At 41.6% G+C, this 16,688-nt stretch overlaps 2 protein-coding genes across 5 annotated transcripts in view; one reads left to right on the top strand and one right to left on the bottom strand.

Annotated features, from left to right (window-relative positions):
- The first annotated feature begins 40 nt into the window (after positions 1 to 40).
- Positions 41 to 8,533, top strand: ccnk (cyclin K). Of its 3 annotated transcripts, none has more exons than XM_078943187.1 (11): positions 41 to 169; positions 5,373 to 5,605; positions 5,808 to 5,889; positions 5,983 to 6,114; positions 6,221 to 6,326; positions 6,401 to 6,458; positions 6,591 to 6,760; positions 6,838 to 7,046; positions 7,137 to 7,167; positions 7,279 to 7,347; positions 7,646 to 8,533. In XM_078943187.1, the coding sequence occupies exons 2-11, from the start codon at positions 5,418 to 5,420 to the stop codon at positions 8,149 to 8,151; spliced, it is 1,551 nt and encodes a 516-aa protein (XP_078799313.1). In that variant the 5' UTR covers positions 41 to 169; positions 5,373 to 5,417; the 3' UTR covers positions 8,152 to 8,533. The 3 variants fall into 3 exon arrangements, with proteins under 3 accessions (XP_078799313.1, XP_023808661.1, XP_023808662.1); XM_023952893.2 differs by lacking the exon at positions 41 to 169 and adding an exon at positions 4,755 to 4,919; XM_023952894.2 differs by lacking the exon at positions 41 to 169 and adding an exon at positions 4,777 to 4,919 and having other exon boundaries at positions 5,376 to 5,605.
- A 536-nt stretch (positions 8,534 to 9,069) lies between these two features.
- Positions 9,070 to 16,688, bottom strand: part of ccdc85cb (coiled-coil domain containing 85C, b) — a 39,599-nt gene continuing 31,980 nt past the window's right edge. For both annotated transcript variants that reach the window (XM_023952895.2, XM_023952896.2), the window contains 4 exons: positions 14,425 to 14,526; positions 12,503 to 12,595; positions 12,329 to 12,427; positions 9,070 to 10,629 (listed from right to left, as the gene is read on the bottom strand). In XM_023952895.2, the coding sequence (XP_023808663.1) occupies positions 10,540 to 10,629; positions 12,329 to 12,427; positions 12,503 to 12,595; positions 14,425 to 14,526 (384 nt within the window). In that variant the 3' untranslated portion in view covers positions 9,070 to 10,539. The remainder of the gene's footprint in view (positions 10,630 to 12,328; positions 12,428 to 12,502; positions 12,596 to 14,424; positions 14,527 to 16,688) is intronic.

Below are 16,688 nucleotides of genomic sequence, written 5' to 3'. Positions count from 1 at the left end.
CGAAAGGTTCTCTGTTTGGGACGTGTGTGTGTGTGTGCGCGCGCGTGCCAACCCAGGTGGTGCGTGCTCAGGCTTGTCTCCGCTTTTGTAGGATTCAAGTTCAAGTGCTCCGAGCAGACGCGCGCAGGGGGCGGACAGCGCACGGACAGCTTCTTCTGGGCTCACAGAAGTAATCCATTTAACAGTTTTTTTAAGTTAATCCGTTCGTTTAAACGTTTATTTGTGGGGATTTAAAGACAAAATAGCAAGAAGAATTTGACTTTGTATTACTCCTACACACCAAAATTCACATTTCTGCAAATATTGTCTGTTGGTTTTGATATAAGTGACGTCACAAAAGTTCCATCTGACTATTTTAAACGCTCCTGCACACAATTATGGACAGTATAATGCACATATGTCCACAATATATTTCAAAACTAAAGGTGATCATGCCGCAGGATTGTTTGTTCGGATGATTGCAGCTTGTTGCGAGGCAACACTACCCTCTGTTGGCACAGTCGGGAGACAAATCCAACCTGTTTCAGTCCCTTTACTCTGTGAAGCCTCCTTGAAGTACCATTTATGATATTTAGACTCCAAAAGAGTCCTTGGAGCAGATCATTCTCGCGTGGCACTAATGGGCAAAATCATCCTGCACATTCCTGGCTGCATTCATTCAGATCCTCCATATGCACACTTGTACACATCACAGCTGAACTTCACAGCTTTCACATACAGTTCCCACTTGCGTTGCTCTATAATTTGGTTCCGATAGTTTGTTGAAAGAAAATAAAAGCCTCTTATGGCCATTTAAAGTTAGGCAGAGAAGTGCGCAGCTATAGCAATACATTTCAGAGCCTGCCATTAATAAAACATGCTGGGCAATTTTAAGAGCATTAAAAGTTAGATTGCTTCAGGGCAGGCCTGGGAGACTTTCAGAGTAGTAATTATTTATATAAATGAAATGTCATCTCAGCTCTGGCTCAAGGAGACATAACCTCAGCAGATGCCACATGGAAACACGGTGGCACGGCGGCGATCTTTCTCAGATCGGCCAGGCGTGTTGTGAAGCCCTAAGTGGAGGAGGGCAGAAATTTGGTATTTATGTTACAAGAAGCTTCTTCCTCCTCCTGTGGAGTTCAACAGCTGTCGTGGACATTCTTAAGGAAAACATTATCCTGAGTTCACACACTCTCCCTTGCCACCTTCTAGTGGCTGCAAGCATCTCCTTGATCCCAACCCTTGGGTGTCTCAATAATGCATCGGTGTCTCCATTATAGCTCATATGCACGCTCCCAGCAATAGCAGTGTAAACAGGTTGTAGAGGGCCAACACGGCCTGATTGTGGACACAGGAAAGGTTTTAAGTCCAAATGTACCTCCTGAGGTGAGTGTCATCTCTGAAATCCAGCTTTTATCAAACTAACATAAGCAAATTCTAAAAGCACTTATAATTTATGTTAAAACATCCCCCCAAAAAACTAAAACCCAGTGAGAAAGTGAAGGAGGGCGGCTCGTGCACATGACTGGACATCCGCTTTGGTTCTGGGTCAAATCTTCATTACATCTTTTTTCCTTTCTCCATTGACTTTCTCCCTAAAGATAAAAAAAAAGGACATTAATAAAATATCCAATATGATGGAAAAGTGTCCATAATACAATTTTTAAGAACATTCTGGGGACTGCTTTATTTATTTATTTTTTTCTAGCCCAGATTTAAAGAATAATAAAGGCTTTTGATGTGATTAACCACAAAGTGACAGGGCTGACATAAACAATGAAAGGTCCACTCCAGGAGAGCTGCTGGTAATACGAATATTGCTGTGGGATTTGCTTATATTCGCTGCTTCATTATGCAATATTTAATATTAATAAAGAAAGTATAAGTATATATTATTTATAAGCTGATTTACTGCAGTTGTGTGAGTGTGTGGTTTGAATGACAGATTGAGATGCTCCTTTGCTACAGGCGATACAAGTAGACAAGGCTCTTACTTTTCTCCAGAACCCAACCTGACAATTTCTCCCACAGTTAAGAGGATTTGTCCGAGCGGGAGTAAATATATAATGCATGCATCTTCCAAAAATTTATGTGGACAGAGTAAATGTTTTAATGCTGGCTTTTCTGGGAAATGAAGACTGGAGGGGCAAATGGAGAGGGCTCCACAGGACTTGTGGTTCTGCTCTATTAGTCATATTTCAGGCATAAACAGAAGATGGTTCTTTGGTCATACAACAATGGCACTCAGGAAAAATGCTCATGTCATCCAGAGTAAAATACTCAATTACAAATGGTTGCAGCAGCTCTTTGCTGCTATCTATCTATCTATCTATCTGTCTGTCTGTCTGTCTGTCTGTCTGTCTGTCTGTCTGTCTGTCTGACACTGTTTCACGTGTATTTGTCTCCCTCTAGTGGTAGTAATTGAGAATGGCATTGTCTCGGTGTAAATAATTGAATTGTGGTTTGTTTGACGCAGCAGCCTCATTTAAACATAAATAGTAATTCATTAAGGTGTGTTTTCTATTATTAATAAATGGGAAAAGTACTAAATCATTATAATTTCCTCAAAAAAGCAGTTATTGCTCTATTAATGCTCATAAACATGCTCTCTGATTTTGGACTTTCAGAGAATACCTTTTCCACGACACATAAAATATTCTTGTTTGGCACTTCAGTAATGTTGGTCTTATAATGTTACTTATTAGAGTTACATTTCTACATATGAAATCTCACTGTAAGTATTTGATGTAACAATAAAACATGTAGATGAGCAATTTCTTTCCCATTTTTAATACTAGTGAACTTTAAGGACAATACACTCTTTCACACAACAGAAACGTAATCGCGAATACTTTTAGCACCGAAAAAATAAATCTATATAAAGTTAGAGGGAAAAAGACTGTGATTGTGAAAAGCAGAAACAGAATTAAGCAGAAAAGTACTTAAAAATGAAAATAATAAAATAAAAATCTAGGTCATAAACCTGTTGAATAAACACACAAACACAAATATGTATTTTTTTTGTGTTTATCTGAAAGATGTATACTGATGATTTTTGCTTTACAGTAAATCCCCTTTTTTAACCAAACTTTATTGAACGCAACAATCAAATACACAACAGTTCAAGACAACAACAGGAAAGGAACAAACCAGGCGGTTAATATTAGATTTTACACAAACTGACGCACAGATCGAATGTTTTAATGGCCTTCTTATTGTCATAGTTTCTTATTGTCTTCATGCATTGTTTGAACTCATTGATAAAGATAGAAAAATAAGGGGTTTGATTTGTAACTTTGGATTTATGAATGTGCAATTTGTATAAAAAAACAATAAGAGATTAATGCTGTATGATTGTTCTTTTTATGAGATGGACAGTGGGTGAGGCCAAACATAACATGTTCTAAATAGAGTCTGTGTCAATGTGGGCGGATATGAAATTGCAATCTTTAGACCAGAGACTAGTGGAAAAGGGACATGATCAAATAAATGTACAGCATCTTCAGGGTGTTCTTGACAAAAAGAGCAGGTGACATCAACATCCTTTTTGAACCTTTGGAGATACAGTTTGGTTGGGTAGACTTATGGATTAGTTTAAATGAGATTTCTTTCACTTTATTGGTTAAGAAATATTTTTCTGGTAGATTCCAGATCTTTTTCCATGATTGGTAAACTCAATTATTCCAATAAAGTACATAGGGAATGGACACAACATCCTTCTGAAAGAGTGAGCACATGCGGCGATTTGTGTTACGTGAAGAAGAAAAACAGATTTGACCTATTTGTATTTTAGTTGGGTCAATTGGTAATAAAGTTGGACTCTGCAATGATGTTAAAAATCACATTTTTCCACCAGTGTGTTACTGTAGCGTTTCCTCTTTTCTTTTTTTTCTTTCAAAACTTTATTGAAGATGTACAGGATACAAAATCAAGTCAGTTTTTAAGTACACAGATAAAAAAAGAATAACAAAATGTGCCAGGGGAACATAAAGAATAAAGGACGAAAAAAGATTATAAACAAGAGCAGTCAAAGCAGTAAGTTGCTATTCTATACATTTAAATAACGTTTTCTCTTCTTTTTTTTTAAACTTTATTGTACAAAACGTAAGTACGATACAAAACACAATTTTACTAAATAAAATTCAGATATGCCAGGGGAGCATACATACTAAATACATTTTACATAAAAACATTCAGGTTTCTGCAACTTTCATATAGACATACTGCTTTCTGATTAAGACTCTTGGAGATGTTACTGATATACATTTCAATTTGTTTGATTAAAATAGGGAAAAATAGAAGATGGAGAAAATTTAAATGTATGTATATAAAATTTGCCAAAAATAATAACAAGATTAACTATGAGTTTTTTTGTTTGACTCCAAATTTTTATTATGAAGGCCAAAAATTATATGTTCAAACTTTAGATTAAAGTTGGGGTGAATGCGATTTCTAATAAATTGCAAACATTTTTTCCAAAATATTCTAATTATAGTACAATTCCAAAAAAGATGGTCAATTGTTTCTGGAAATTCTTTGCAAGAAGTACAGTTAGGGTCAATTGTTTTAATGTATTTTAGCATAAATTGATTGGTGCGGTAAATTTTGTGAATTATTTTATAAGAAACTTCTTTCATTTTATTATTTATCATAAATTTTTGGGTCACAGTCCAGCCTTTCTTCCAGATACTGTCGGGAACAAAACGTCTCCAGTAGGTTCTACGTAGTACACGGTAACGTTTTCTCTTCAAGCAGCGCACGCGGTTGCTTGTGACGTCATGACGTCCGTCAGCCGCACTTGACGTTCTTCAAAATGGCGATTCTGTTGTGCCAGCGGGTGTTCTGTTCGAATCTGTCGCTAACTTTGGGTGAATAACTGAAGTCTCGTGTCGCGTTTGTGCTCTCCGGTTAATCCTGTCGTCGCCTACATGATAAAGGTACGTGCTGCGTCCTTCCGCCGGAGTCCGGTGACTCCAAATTTGACTTATTTATCGTAGCTTGTCGGCTCCGGCGGCTTTGCTAGCCGTTAGCGGGTACATTCATTCAGTTTCATCGCTTTACTGGCCGGCATGTTTTGGGAACATCCCCCCCCCCCCCCCCCCATTATGAGTTTTTGTTTTTTTTCTTCAAAAAAAAATCCCAATTTTTAGGTTTATTTATTAATATACTTGCATCATTAAAGAGAAAGCGGTGAACACTGGTGATCATTTTCTAAGCTTTTATTAATTTGTGAATCTCTGGCTTTTATTTTATTTTTTGGACGTTTTTACACGACTCTCTAAATAAATTTAGGCCCATTTAAATACAAAATTGTATTTAAATCAGAATGAAAGAGCTACATCTGACTGACCAAAGTTGTCCATAATATCGACATTTATTGCTATTTTCAGCAGTCCAGCAGCACAGCAGGTCCATCCACCACCTCCCCTCAGTCAATGAAGGAGTCCAAGGACTTCTCGGGCGGCCAGTCCTTCCTGGATCACATCAAGCCGTGCTGGTACTGGGACAAGAAGGATTTAGCCCACACCCCTTCCCAGTCCGAGGGTCTTGACCCCGGGACCGAGGCCCGGTACAGGAGAGAAGGAGCCCGCTTCATTTTTGACGTGGGGACTCGACTCGGCCTGTATCCTCGATGGGTTCAGTAATCTGAGCAACGGGTCTCAGTTTGCAGCTATTTGAATGCATTCTCTGTACATTTAGCTCACTTGTTTATCATGATTGGGCGATTTTAAGGCTTCTATTGTGCATGAAGTAAACTCCTATGGTGAGGGATTTACTGTTTCTATGCTTCTGTCCTTCTGAAATGGATTCTTAACTGCCAGCAGACATTATGACACTCTTGCAACTGGCATCATATATTTCCATCGCTTCTACATGTTTCACTCCTTCAAGCAGTTTCCCAGATATGTATGTTCATGATTTATTTACTCTTTTGGTATTTTTTTTTTTTTTTCATTAACACAAAAGCTAATGTGGGATTTTGGGTTTGTGTTTCTACAGGTGACGGGTGCCTGTTGTCTTTTCTTGGCTGGGAAAGTGGAGGAAACGCCAAAGAAGTGTAAAGATATCATTAAAACAGCTCGCAGTTTACTCAACGATGTCCAGTTCGCCCAGTTTGGAGATGATCCGAAGGTGCAGTTCTATTTTAATAAACAGTTTTTTTTTTTTGAATCTTTCATGCCACACATTTCTGTGAGTCTGAAGTGCAGGACAGTCATGTCTGACCTTGTTCAAACAGGAGGAGGTGATGGTGCTGGAGAGGATTTTGCTCCAGACCATCAAGTTTGACTTGCAGGTGGAGCACCCTTACATGTTCCTGCTGCGTTACGTCAAACAGCTGAAAGGTGGGACGGGGTTCGTGCAGAACCGCTGCCCCAATGGAGCTCAGAAAGACTCATGTTTTGTTTTGGTGCTTCAGGAGACAAGAACAAAGTATGCAAGGTGCTCCAAATGGCCTGGACCTTCGTCAATGACAGGTAAGAGGTGCTGATTCTCGCATTGAGCTTTTAAGAATCTTGTAGTTGTTGCTAAATGTGTGTTTGAGTTAGAATAAATCGATCTACACAGTTGAGATAAGGCCTTCACTGCTTTATTTGCGTCCCTGGCAGCCTGTGCACCATGCTGTCCCTGCAGTGGGAGCCGGAGATCATCGCCGTGGCCGTCATGTACCTAGCAGGCCGACTTTGTAAGTTTGACATCCAGGAGTGGACCTCCAAGCAATCGTCGCGGCGTTGGTGGGAGCAGTTTGTGCAGGACGTCCCAGTTGAGCTGCTTGAAGGTTAAAAAAAAAAAAAACTTTATTGTTTTCCTCAAAAACGTGGGGCTTTCAGTCACAGCTTCCTTTGGTCCCTTCAGACATCTGCCACCAGATCCTGGACCTATATTCTCAAGGGAACAAGCCCATCCCTCAGCAGGTCCAAGAGAAGGAGAAGACGGCGGCTGTCACACCCACTGCGTCGCCGGTGCCGCAGGGGCAGCTCCCAGTTTCCAACCCGCCTCCCCCACCGCCAAAAAAGACGTCGCCGCAGGGGGGCAGTCCCGCACGGCAGCTCAAACGCTCCCACGTAAGCAGGAGTCGTCTACGCAGCAGCTGTTTAACATCATTACGAGCTGTCAGATGGTAAACTCGCTTTTTTTTTTGTAAATTCTTTCAGACATCCCCTAAAGATGAACCAAAGGCTCCAGGTGAAACAATTTCTTCGTTTTTTCGCAGAAAAAATCTGCAAGAGAGAATATTTTAAATATTTGTTCCGTTTTTTTTTTTTTTTATTAATTTTTTTAATTTTAAATTTGCAGAACAAACTGGATCAAAAATTCCCCGACTGGAGAGTCCCATGCCCCCACTACCGGCTGTTCAACCACCAGGTGAGCAGCTGTTCCTGAACTTCTGTTTGTGTTGAACCGAACAGGATTAGTGTTTATACTCCAGTTTGCTGATCTGATGGCAGATTTATTGTTTGCATGTTTGGCTAGATAGGAACTGAAGCTCATAAATCAGACTTATGTAATCAGTTCGTCTGTTTCAAAACATGCAGGCTGTTCCAGACCAATCTGATTAGGGCTTAATCCAAACGAGGAGGGCTCCTCTTTTCATTGTTGGAGAACTGAGGTCATTCGAGGTCATGAAACATCTAACTTGTTGTTTTTTCTCCTCCTGTACCAGCTCCTCCTGCAGAAGCAGAGCCAGGAAGTGAAGTGGCTCCTCCTCCCCCTCATGCTCCACCTCCCCACCAGCCCCCTCCCCTGCCCCATCGCCCTCCACCTCCTCCACCCTCCAACTACCTGATGTCCACCAACGCCTCGTACATGTCCGGAGAGGGCTTCCAGAGCCTGCAGTCCATGATGAAGACAGAAGGTCCCTCTTATGCCCCCATGCCCCCCGGCTATGCTCCTCCAATCCCACCATACCACCCGCATGTCTATCCACCGCCTGCAGCGCCCCCTCCAGGACCCCCACCGCCTCCTTCCACGTATCCACCTCCCAGCTTGGCCCCAAACTACCCGCCGCCGGGCTACAACAGCTACCCTCCGCCTCCGCACATGCCCCCCGGGATCGGCCTACCGCCTGCGGGATACCCTCCCCCACCACCCGTGCCCCCGGGACAAGCCCAAGTGCCTTTGCCGCCCCCACCTGGCATGCCCTTGAACCGTGGAGCGTGGATGAGATGAGGACGTTTGAAAGACTGTTGACACCTGAGCTGATGAGGAAGAGTGGGAGGTCTGTAAACGTTGCTTTTCTAATCTAGAAGGTGAATTCTCCAACACCCAGTAGCTCAACTTACAGTCACCGCTCACGTCTTGTACCTTCACCGCCGTCTGCTTTTCCATTGAAATTTCCTGTGAATTAGCATCTTTGTCTTTGATTTTTTCTATGAAATCCACCATAAAAACTGGGCTGCAGGATCTGAACGAACGTTTTCATTTTATACAAGCAACACTGGCTTCAGGAGTATTTGTGCTGCAGTTGAGACGCTTTTGTTTGAACTTCTGTTTTGTTTTTTCAATAAACTGTGCTTCACACAGTATTAAAGGAGAAGCAGTAGAGAAAAGATTTCTCATTTAAGTCTCTGGACCATTTCTTTTATAGGAAAGCATCGATGTGCTCCTTTATAGCGTTTTAATGACAATTCTGATTATGAAATCACTTCATGCCGACGTTCTTTCTTGAGTTAATCCCACAGGTTACTTTTGAAAAAGGAGTTTCAGAACGAAACCCACCAGTAAATCTGGCCTTTATAAATTCAATAATTGTTAGAGAATGAAAAAAGTTAAACGAATGTTTGAAAGTTACCTATAACATTAAAGGCGCACTTTAATCATCTTTTGATCCTAGTGGTTTTTTTTAGGATTATGCAGTTTTTAGCCAATAGTATTTGTTCACTTGCTGCTGATTCCCAACGATTTGAGTAAAGAAATACTCAAATTCAACTTTGAGCTTAACTTTTCTTCATACATGTCCTCCATCATGGGAAAAGTACCACAATGGTGTTAAAAACACCATTTTCATTATAGTGGTGCAGCTGTACTTATTCACCAGCAGAGGGCAGTGTGACTTAGGCAAACAACTGTTAAAAAAAGAGTCCACAGTGTTGTTAAGCAACTGGTTTATTTCATTTTCTCAGATTTGAATAAAAATGTTCTCATTTGTTTGTATCAGTGAAATTCATGAAAAGAAGTCATGCTAGTTGCAAGAATACACATTTATACTGTAGGTTTGCAGGGTTTTTTTTTTTAGTATATAGATAAAAGCATCATAAAAGTTAGAAATAAAAAAAGTTGGGTTCCAAATTAAAACGCATTGGAAAACAATGCGGAACATCTCAAACCAAATACCATTTATTTATTTATACAGTATCCAAAATTGTGTCATGGCTTCAAATCGGTTCCTAGAAAAAAGGACACTTTTAAAAAATAATACATTTATTTCTCTTTTTGACCCATTATTTAAGCAATGGGTCACTTCAGAAATGTTCTAATTTGGAACAAAATTGTTCTAGAGACGGGAGAGCTTGATGAACGGATCTGTTCAGGTACTGGTTGCTCTCGATTCTCTACGTTCACACTCAACAATAAATACACGGACAAACTTGAGTTTGTTCACTCTGACATCAACAGATACTTATTGTTTCAAAGTGAAGACTTCAAAAAGGAAGACTTGCCTGGTCTAGAAAAAAGCACGGACACCTGCTGAATCCAGAAAACCTCAAAATCAGGAAGAGGTTCGGATGGGATTGAACGTGTTTTCTTTTTTTTGCAGTTAAAGTACTACCGCCTTTGTGTGTGAATTCAGAAAACTGTTCAAAACGAGCCCAAAAAAACCCAAAATCAATGATGCTACAGCTGCAGGAGAACGGTGTCACCTGAAAACACAGTCACAGATGGGTGAAGGTAAAGCTGCAGCCCTCCAACCTGAGAAGGTGATTGTCTGGCATGCACACAGCATACGGGGTTTGTTAGTTTCTCTTAAAAATAAATAACCTGTGCGTTCGTCAACAGAAGCAACAGATCAAATACATTTTTTCAGGGTTTAAAGAGAGGAGAGGTTAAAGTTTTATGTGGAAAGAGAAGCAAACCCTGTTTCAGGTCTGGTTTTGTGCACTTCTACAACTGAATTCTTGATCGTATGGCCATGCTAGAATATAAAATAGATCAAATGGATAGTTCTAATGAAGTAGTGCTATGGTTCTATACATCATATACACGACAGTGATCCCCGTACATGAGCGAAATGTGCTAGATCACAGGGGTGCTTCACTTACACGTGACAGAAGGTCTCTACAGGAGGTCCTATCAAAAAAAATAAAACAAGAAAAAGTCTCTACGCAACATTGTTGCAGCCACATGGTCGCCTCGGCGGCGGTGGCCTGGTAGACGGTCACACGGGTGAGTCGGTGAAGCTAGCTGCCAGTTAACATAAGCCTGGAGGGATGAGGAAAGGTGTAAAAACTGTACATGTAAATATGGACGACGGTCCGTTCCTCTCAGCCAGTCCTGGAGCGTCTGCCGGATCGTGGGGGGGCCGCGGTACGGCTGGATCCCAAGTCGGTTGCTAGGGAACTACAGCGGCCCCTTGAACTGGTTCCCAGAAAGATGCTGTTTGACGGACAGCTTTGATCCTGCAGCGTCGCCCAATTTCCGCCACACCACCTGCACACAGGAGCAAAAGACAAAGTGACTCTCAAGCACCTGTCATCGGTGCGGAGAAGCTACCTCCACTTGAAAAAAAAAAACAAGGGGGCCCCCTGTGTTCCACAGAGCCACTATTGTCGCACTCCCTAGATTTCTGGCCTGTCACATTCCTCTGGAGAGGGCTAAAAGCTCAATCTCCCCCCCTCCCTATTAAGCAGATCTTCTATTCTGGACCAGAAAACGGGGGAGGAAAATGAGGGGCGGAGGGAGAGAAGTGCTCTTTTCCCTGCCGCTCCGCTTTAATTACCATGACAGCTCGAGTATGAAGCTCCACCGAGGGCCCCCGATGTGGGAAGTATGGATTATGGAGGGGGGGGGGGACACCGGAGAGGCTTCCAAGTGTCATTCCAAACTTAATGAGTCTAAATGATTCCCTCATTAGCAAAAAAAGAGGGCTCCTACCCGGCAAAATAACAAAAAAACAGGAATAATGGAGGTAAATATTCAAATATTAAAGTCTGAACTTCCAAAATAAAAGCTCTGATTATTGCTTTCAGTGCTTGAATACCTTCTAATGGGTTTAAATACTTTTCTGCAGGTCGCACTTTAGTTTTTTCGTTTTGTTTTCAGAAATGTTGCACCAAAGGTTTTTATTTAATTGCAGAAATGAGGTGAAGTGTGATCATTTGAGGAAAACGTGATCAAATGTAAATAATGATGAATGCTTTAGTCCCAACTGCCCTTATATGGAGTGATATGTATGCCACCATGTTGCAAACAAAACTTTGCGAATGAAAATACTAAATATTTGGTTTCGGTTTTTTCGGGCTTTTAAATTTGTTTTTTTCTACAAATTTATTTCTTTTTTTTGATTTCAAAAAATATTTTTGCGTTTGCAAAACAAATGTTTTCGCATGCATTGTGTGTCATCTCGCTTTTTTCCTATTTTTGATTTTACCGACAAAAGGTATAGTTTTGCGTGACAAAGCTGCCAAGTTTCTACAACAGGTTTTAGGTTCTATGTGAACTTTGACCAATCAGGGACCGGGATTCAGTAGTGATGGATGGATGGAAGTGCCAAGCATTTCAAAACGATGAAAGGAAAAGTTAGTAATTGCAGTTTGTGGGGTTTTGTCTTTGATATATCTGAATAGAGCTGTAAAAGTAAAAGCCTGGAGCGACATTCCCGAGATTTGCACCTTTTTTTGACACCAGGTCTTATCAAACTGTAGGTGGCGGGCATTCGCTAGTAAACGATAGAAAAAGAAGAAGCCCCTCCCTGTTTGTCCAGTGTGAACACTATATGTTAAATGTACGGTCAATGCGGCCGCTCCCCTCTACAACCCTTCTTAGCAAAAAGGAGTCTGTTTAAATATACTACAAGTATACTTGAATCTTACTTTTTATACACTATATATAAATTGAAAATGTTCTAATGAAAAAGTATTCAGTGAATATGCATCCTAGACTACATGTACATGGTCTATAGTATGTTTGCTATACTTCTACTCAAGTATACTTGATAAGATACACTTCAAATGTATATTTTGCCATGGGTCACATGGACCCAGACAACACAAAAACCTGTGCATGTGACGAAGGCTCAAATTGGAATTTTGACTTCAGTATTTCAGATTTTTCTTTACTTTCGCCATTTCTAACTTTTCTGGGAATCCGTAATTGCTATGGAATTGTGGGAAAAACATGTGGCACCCACGTTGCACATCTCCCGCACGATGGCCTTCTCCTTCTCGCTGAGATCGTCTTCATAGTCCTCCACAGCCTGCTTGTCCAGGTTCTCATGGACCTCCAGCACCTACAAAAAGAAATGTACGTTTTTTTAAAAGCGTAAAATAAAATGGTTATCTTTTCAAGGATAAATGAAATGTACCTTCATAGCATGCACCACTGCTTCTGGCTTCTGCACGCAGGACAGGTATCCTGTGGCAGGTGAGGATTCGCTGGTGGGTAGACGGCGCGTTGTCTACAAGAAAAAAACACACATGGCGTTATGACTTATATGTCAAAGAAGTAAGCATGATTTAGAAACTAGAAGACCTGCTCAAGTCCTCCTTCACATCCCACTCAGACGGAGACAAATCTTGTGCTCCAGCTCTGAAAATGCCATCCCCTTCATTTCAACTCGAATCACCTTGATTTGTTTCTCCGTTTTGCATTGAACTCCCACGTCTGCTACCTGCACAGAGTGATCTAACCTGGCATGATGGGAGCAGCCAGCCAGCAGAAGCACTGAGGGGAGGGGGGTTTGCTTTGACTCATCACACCCCCTGCTTCGTTCCAAACAGTGGCTCCCTGTTTGAGGGAATCAGAGATTTCTGGGACACAATGGCAGCATTCACCGCGACCTGGCATCGGGACGCTGCATTAGACACAGCTCCGAGGATCTGTAAGCCCCAGTTCAATACGTGTGTGCCCGCCGGCCCGCCGCGGCTCCTGGGAACCCAGATAACCCGATGGCACCAAAACAATAACCGCCCCGCTGCAGCCAAGAGGGACGATTGTGGAAAATGACAAGTCAATAAATTTCACGTCCGATAGGAAATATTTTGTCCAGGTTGTTGGGCTTTAGTCAGCCGTCTGAACTTCCACAAAACTGGAGAAAACATTTGATTTCTCCATCAGGAAATGACAAAAGTGAGTGGTTCTTCCTCATAGAGTTATTAAAGGCTACGTCACACAACCACTACGTACATTTTGCTCAAATTTTTCGTGTGAAACTTCGGCCTTTCGTGATACGCGCGTTTCTTGTGTTCATCGTTCGTCGATGTGTGCTAATGTCTGTTGAGGGTTTCGGCCAACGGTCCTTTCCTTCAATTTTGTTAGGAGCTGTTCAAAACCATTGATCAGTTATGAAGGTTATGCGTATTTTACGTCGTTTATATGCAACACACGGTAAACTGTACACAAATGTGCGTTATTTTTGCAAATTCCACAACCGTTCCATGTATCTTTTAAGACTTTTCCCGCATGTAACACCGATGTATAACTTTTATATCAATTCCAAATTATGTAATTGCCAAACAGATCACTAATGAATTGCATAAAAACAAATAATCGCGCTCGGTTCGTGCTCTACGTTGATTTCCGTGTTCTTTGCGTGGTTTATTCGGACGTCTTCCTGGATTCTAACGTGGTTTATTCGTGATACAATTTCAAGTAAAGACCACAACTTTTCTCACATTTTCCAGGAATTCACTTATGACCATTTTTCCTCCATGCTCAAATGTACGCAGTGGCGTTGTGGCATGGCCTTTAGGTTGAGCCTGTAATCATAATCGAACCATCTTTCCTCCTCTTTGTCCCTCTACAAAGGTTTGGTGCCGTCAGTCACGTAGCTCTGCTCTGAGCGACCTCCAGCACTCGAAAAAAGAAAACACAACCTGTGTCCGCCTTCACAAACACAGACCGGGTCGGGGCTGGAGGTAAGCTGAAGAGGGTCATTGCTTTCAGGTAAATTCTGTTTATACAGGCTGCAGAGAGCAGGTTATCTAATCCATCCTTGTTCCTTTTTTCACTCATTATCCGTCATGACTGAAGAAGTTTCCGTCCTGCCGTGCAACAGATAAAGACAGGTTGCCTGTGGAGGTTCAATTAAAGACGGAGAAGTGGATTAGAGCTCACTTAACTTGATTTCAGTGTGGGAGAACCACCAGCACAGTCCTCCCAAAGAACCACTGTCTCCGTCTTTAACCGGATTTCTAAAAATAGCACCATCGCAGCGATAGCAATAATTTACATCTTGATGTGAGAGTTCTCAGCGAGCATCTGCACGCCGGTCTCCTGGGTACCCACCACGTGCATGGCTTCCTGGCGCTGGGGCAGCGAGGATAGCTGGGACTCGGAGTGGTACAGAGTCATTCCCTTCCTCAGGGCGCGGAGGTCACCTGGGTTACACTGCAGGGAACACAAAACACACACGGCTCAACAACAACACACAAAAGACTGCAATGTCATGTGACCTAAAAATAGAGAAGGATAAATCAACACGCTTCATTCAAAGACAAAATGCAGACGTGCTGCTGCAGCGAGAAGCAGGTACATGACTTTGTAGGATGTCCTGAAGTCATCCAAGCTGCTTGATTTAAATGCATAAAGCTTAGGGTTGGTTTGTAAATTTAAATATTTATATCTGTTGCATGATGAATAATAAATAAAAACATAAATAAAAGCAGTGTAAAGCGTTAGTATCACCTGAAAGCAGTAGGATTTTAACACTTTGTAGTTTTTGTTCATACAGTTCATTGCATTATTGAATATTATAGGGTCACCTTATTGCAATTTAATATATATTTATACGATTTGAGTTAAAAAAAAATGATTGTCAAAATTTATTTGCTTTGCTTTAACACTGCACTTTCCAGGGAGGATTAAACTGCTGGAAAACACTGTGGAGTTGCAATGGCTGCTTCTTTGTGGGTAAAATTACAGATCACACACACAAAAATAAAAAGCATTAAACAAATGGCCAACAGACATTTTCCAACTTTTCTTAATTTGCATCTCCTCAAAAGATTCCAGCGTGCTCACATACTTTTACTGAGTATACACTGTAAATAAAATACTCCAGAATGTGTTTGTTTAGTCCACAGCTGATTAGAGATAAGATTTCGAACCTGCCCAAACAAAGTCAACAACCCAAAGAATGTAGCTCCAGCCTGGTCAAAGAAAACTAAGAAAAACGTTTTACACAAATTCTCCTTAAACATGTCTGTAAGCAAAAAGAAAAGATAGTCACATCGTGAGTAAACACACCAAAGGTGCCTCTGATTTTTTTAAAACCAATAACCATTGTCTGAGAACTGGACTGAGTGACTCCTCCCCCTGGCATTTCAAACAGGAAGTAACCACTGGCTTCAAAAAGTCAAAATCCCATAGACCTCTATAGAGAAATAAACAGCTATTAGTCATTCTATTTGTCAGAATACCCATTATTGGTTTGCCAATTTCTCTTGATAATTCTCAAATTTTCACTATGTATTTGTTTGCAGCACAAGTTATTTACGTGACAAACATGCCAGTCAGATGCCTCAGTAGAAGAAGGTCGAGCCAAGGATCGAAACCTTTTTGTAGCCCGCTTTCAAGTCGTAGGGGTGTGGACTTCCAAGAAGCTCAATCCTGGTGGCTGGAATGGTTGTCACAGCAACGAGAACTTAAAGTGACTCGGACCAAACAGTGCTAACTGGTGACGCATGGCTCAAACATGGCGGCGTTCATATCATGGAAAACATTGCTGCTTTTCGTTGGAGCATTTTTTTTCCTTTGGTCGAATTCTCAGATACAGTTGATGTCAAAACCTCAAAAAACGAAATTACCCACTCTAAAAACTTTCACAAATATGTTGGCCCTTTTTAAAAATAGTTTCTTATTTTTTGGCCACATTATCACACACGACTGAACATCAGTCGGTAACATGTCGGCACCTTCTCATGTTTTCCAGTCCTGCAGATGCGCTCCAACCGTCACAGTTTGTTTGAACCTGCAAATACCTGCACCTGCCGATACTCTGCACATGAGGACCCAGAACAAGGCTTGCTTCATCTCAAAATCTGCACCACACACCTGGCCTCTTCTCACTCTGACTCGCCATATCTGGCTGCTCAGAAGGCACTTCACTGCGGTGGGCGTTCCGTCATCGAGGCCTGCCCTCTTCAGATCCTCATTAGCAGCCCGAGACTACCAGTTCCTGGCGGCACTAACTGGCCCTGCTTGGCTTCATCGGCGGGAACATCGCGGTGACATTTCTTGTGTCACGCACCAGTGGAGCCTATGTGCAAGGCGCTGTGTTTGAACACACGTGATGCCCGGGAACTCTCAGGCTATAAATAACCCAATGAGCCGTGTGTGTGTTTTGTAATGTATTGTCTGTGTATTAATGCTCTTTGAGCCACATGCTCAGGTGAACATTTTCCCACACACCCAGCTGCAGTCAGCATTCCCGGAGTCTCTCTGTCTTTTGACGTTTACCTACATTTCCTTTGGCAAATCTATCGTTTGGGTCAGGGACTTGATTCCCAGCAGTTGCCAACGTCTCCCATTTCACAAGGTTCCGCATCAGA

This window comes from Oryzias latipes, chromosome 24, assembly GCF_053564925.1.
Source record: "Oryzias latipes strain Hd-rR chromosome 24, Olatipes_Hd-rR_3.1".
In the NCBI taxonomy this organism is placed as follows: domain Eukaryota; kingdom Metazoa; phylum Chordata; class Actinopteri; order Beloniformes; family Adrianichthyidae; genus Oryzias; species Oryzias latipes.
Note: the sequence above shows the minus strand (reverse complement) of the source record. Positions and strands in the feature narration are given on the sequence as shown.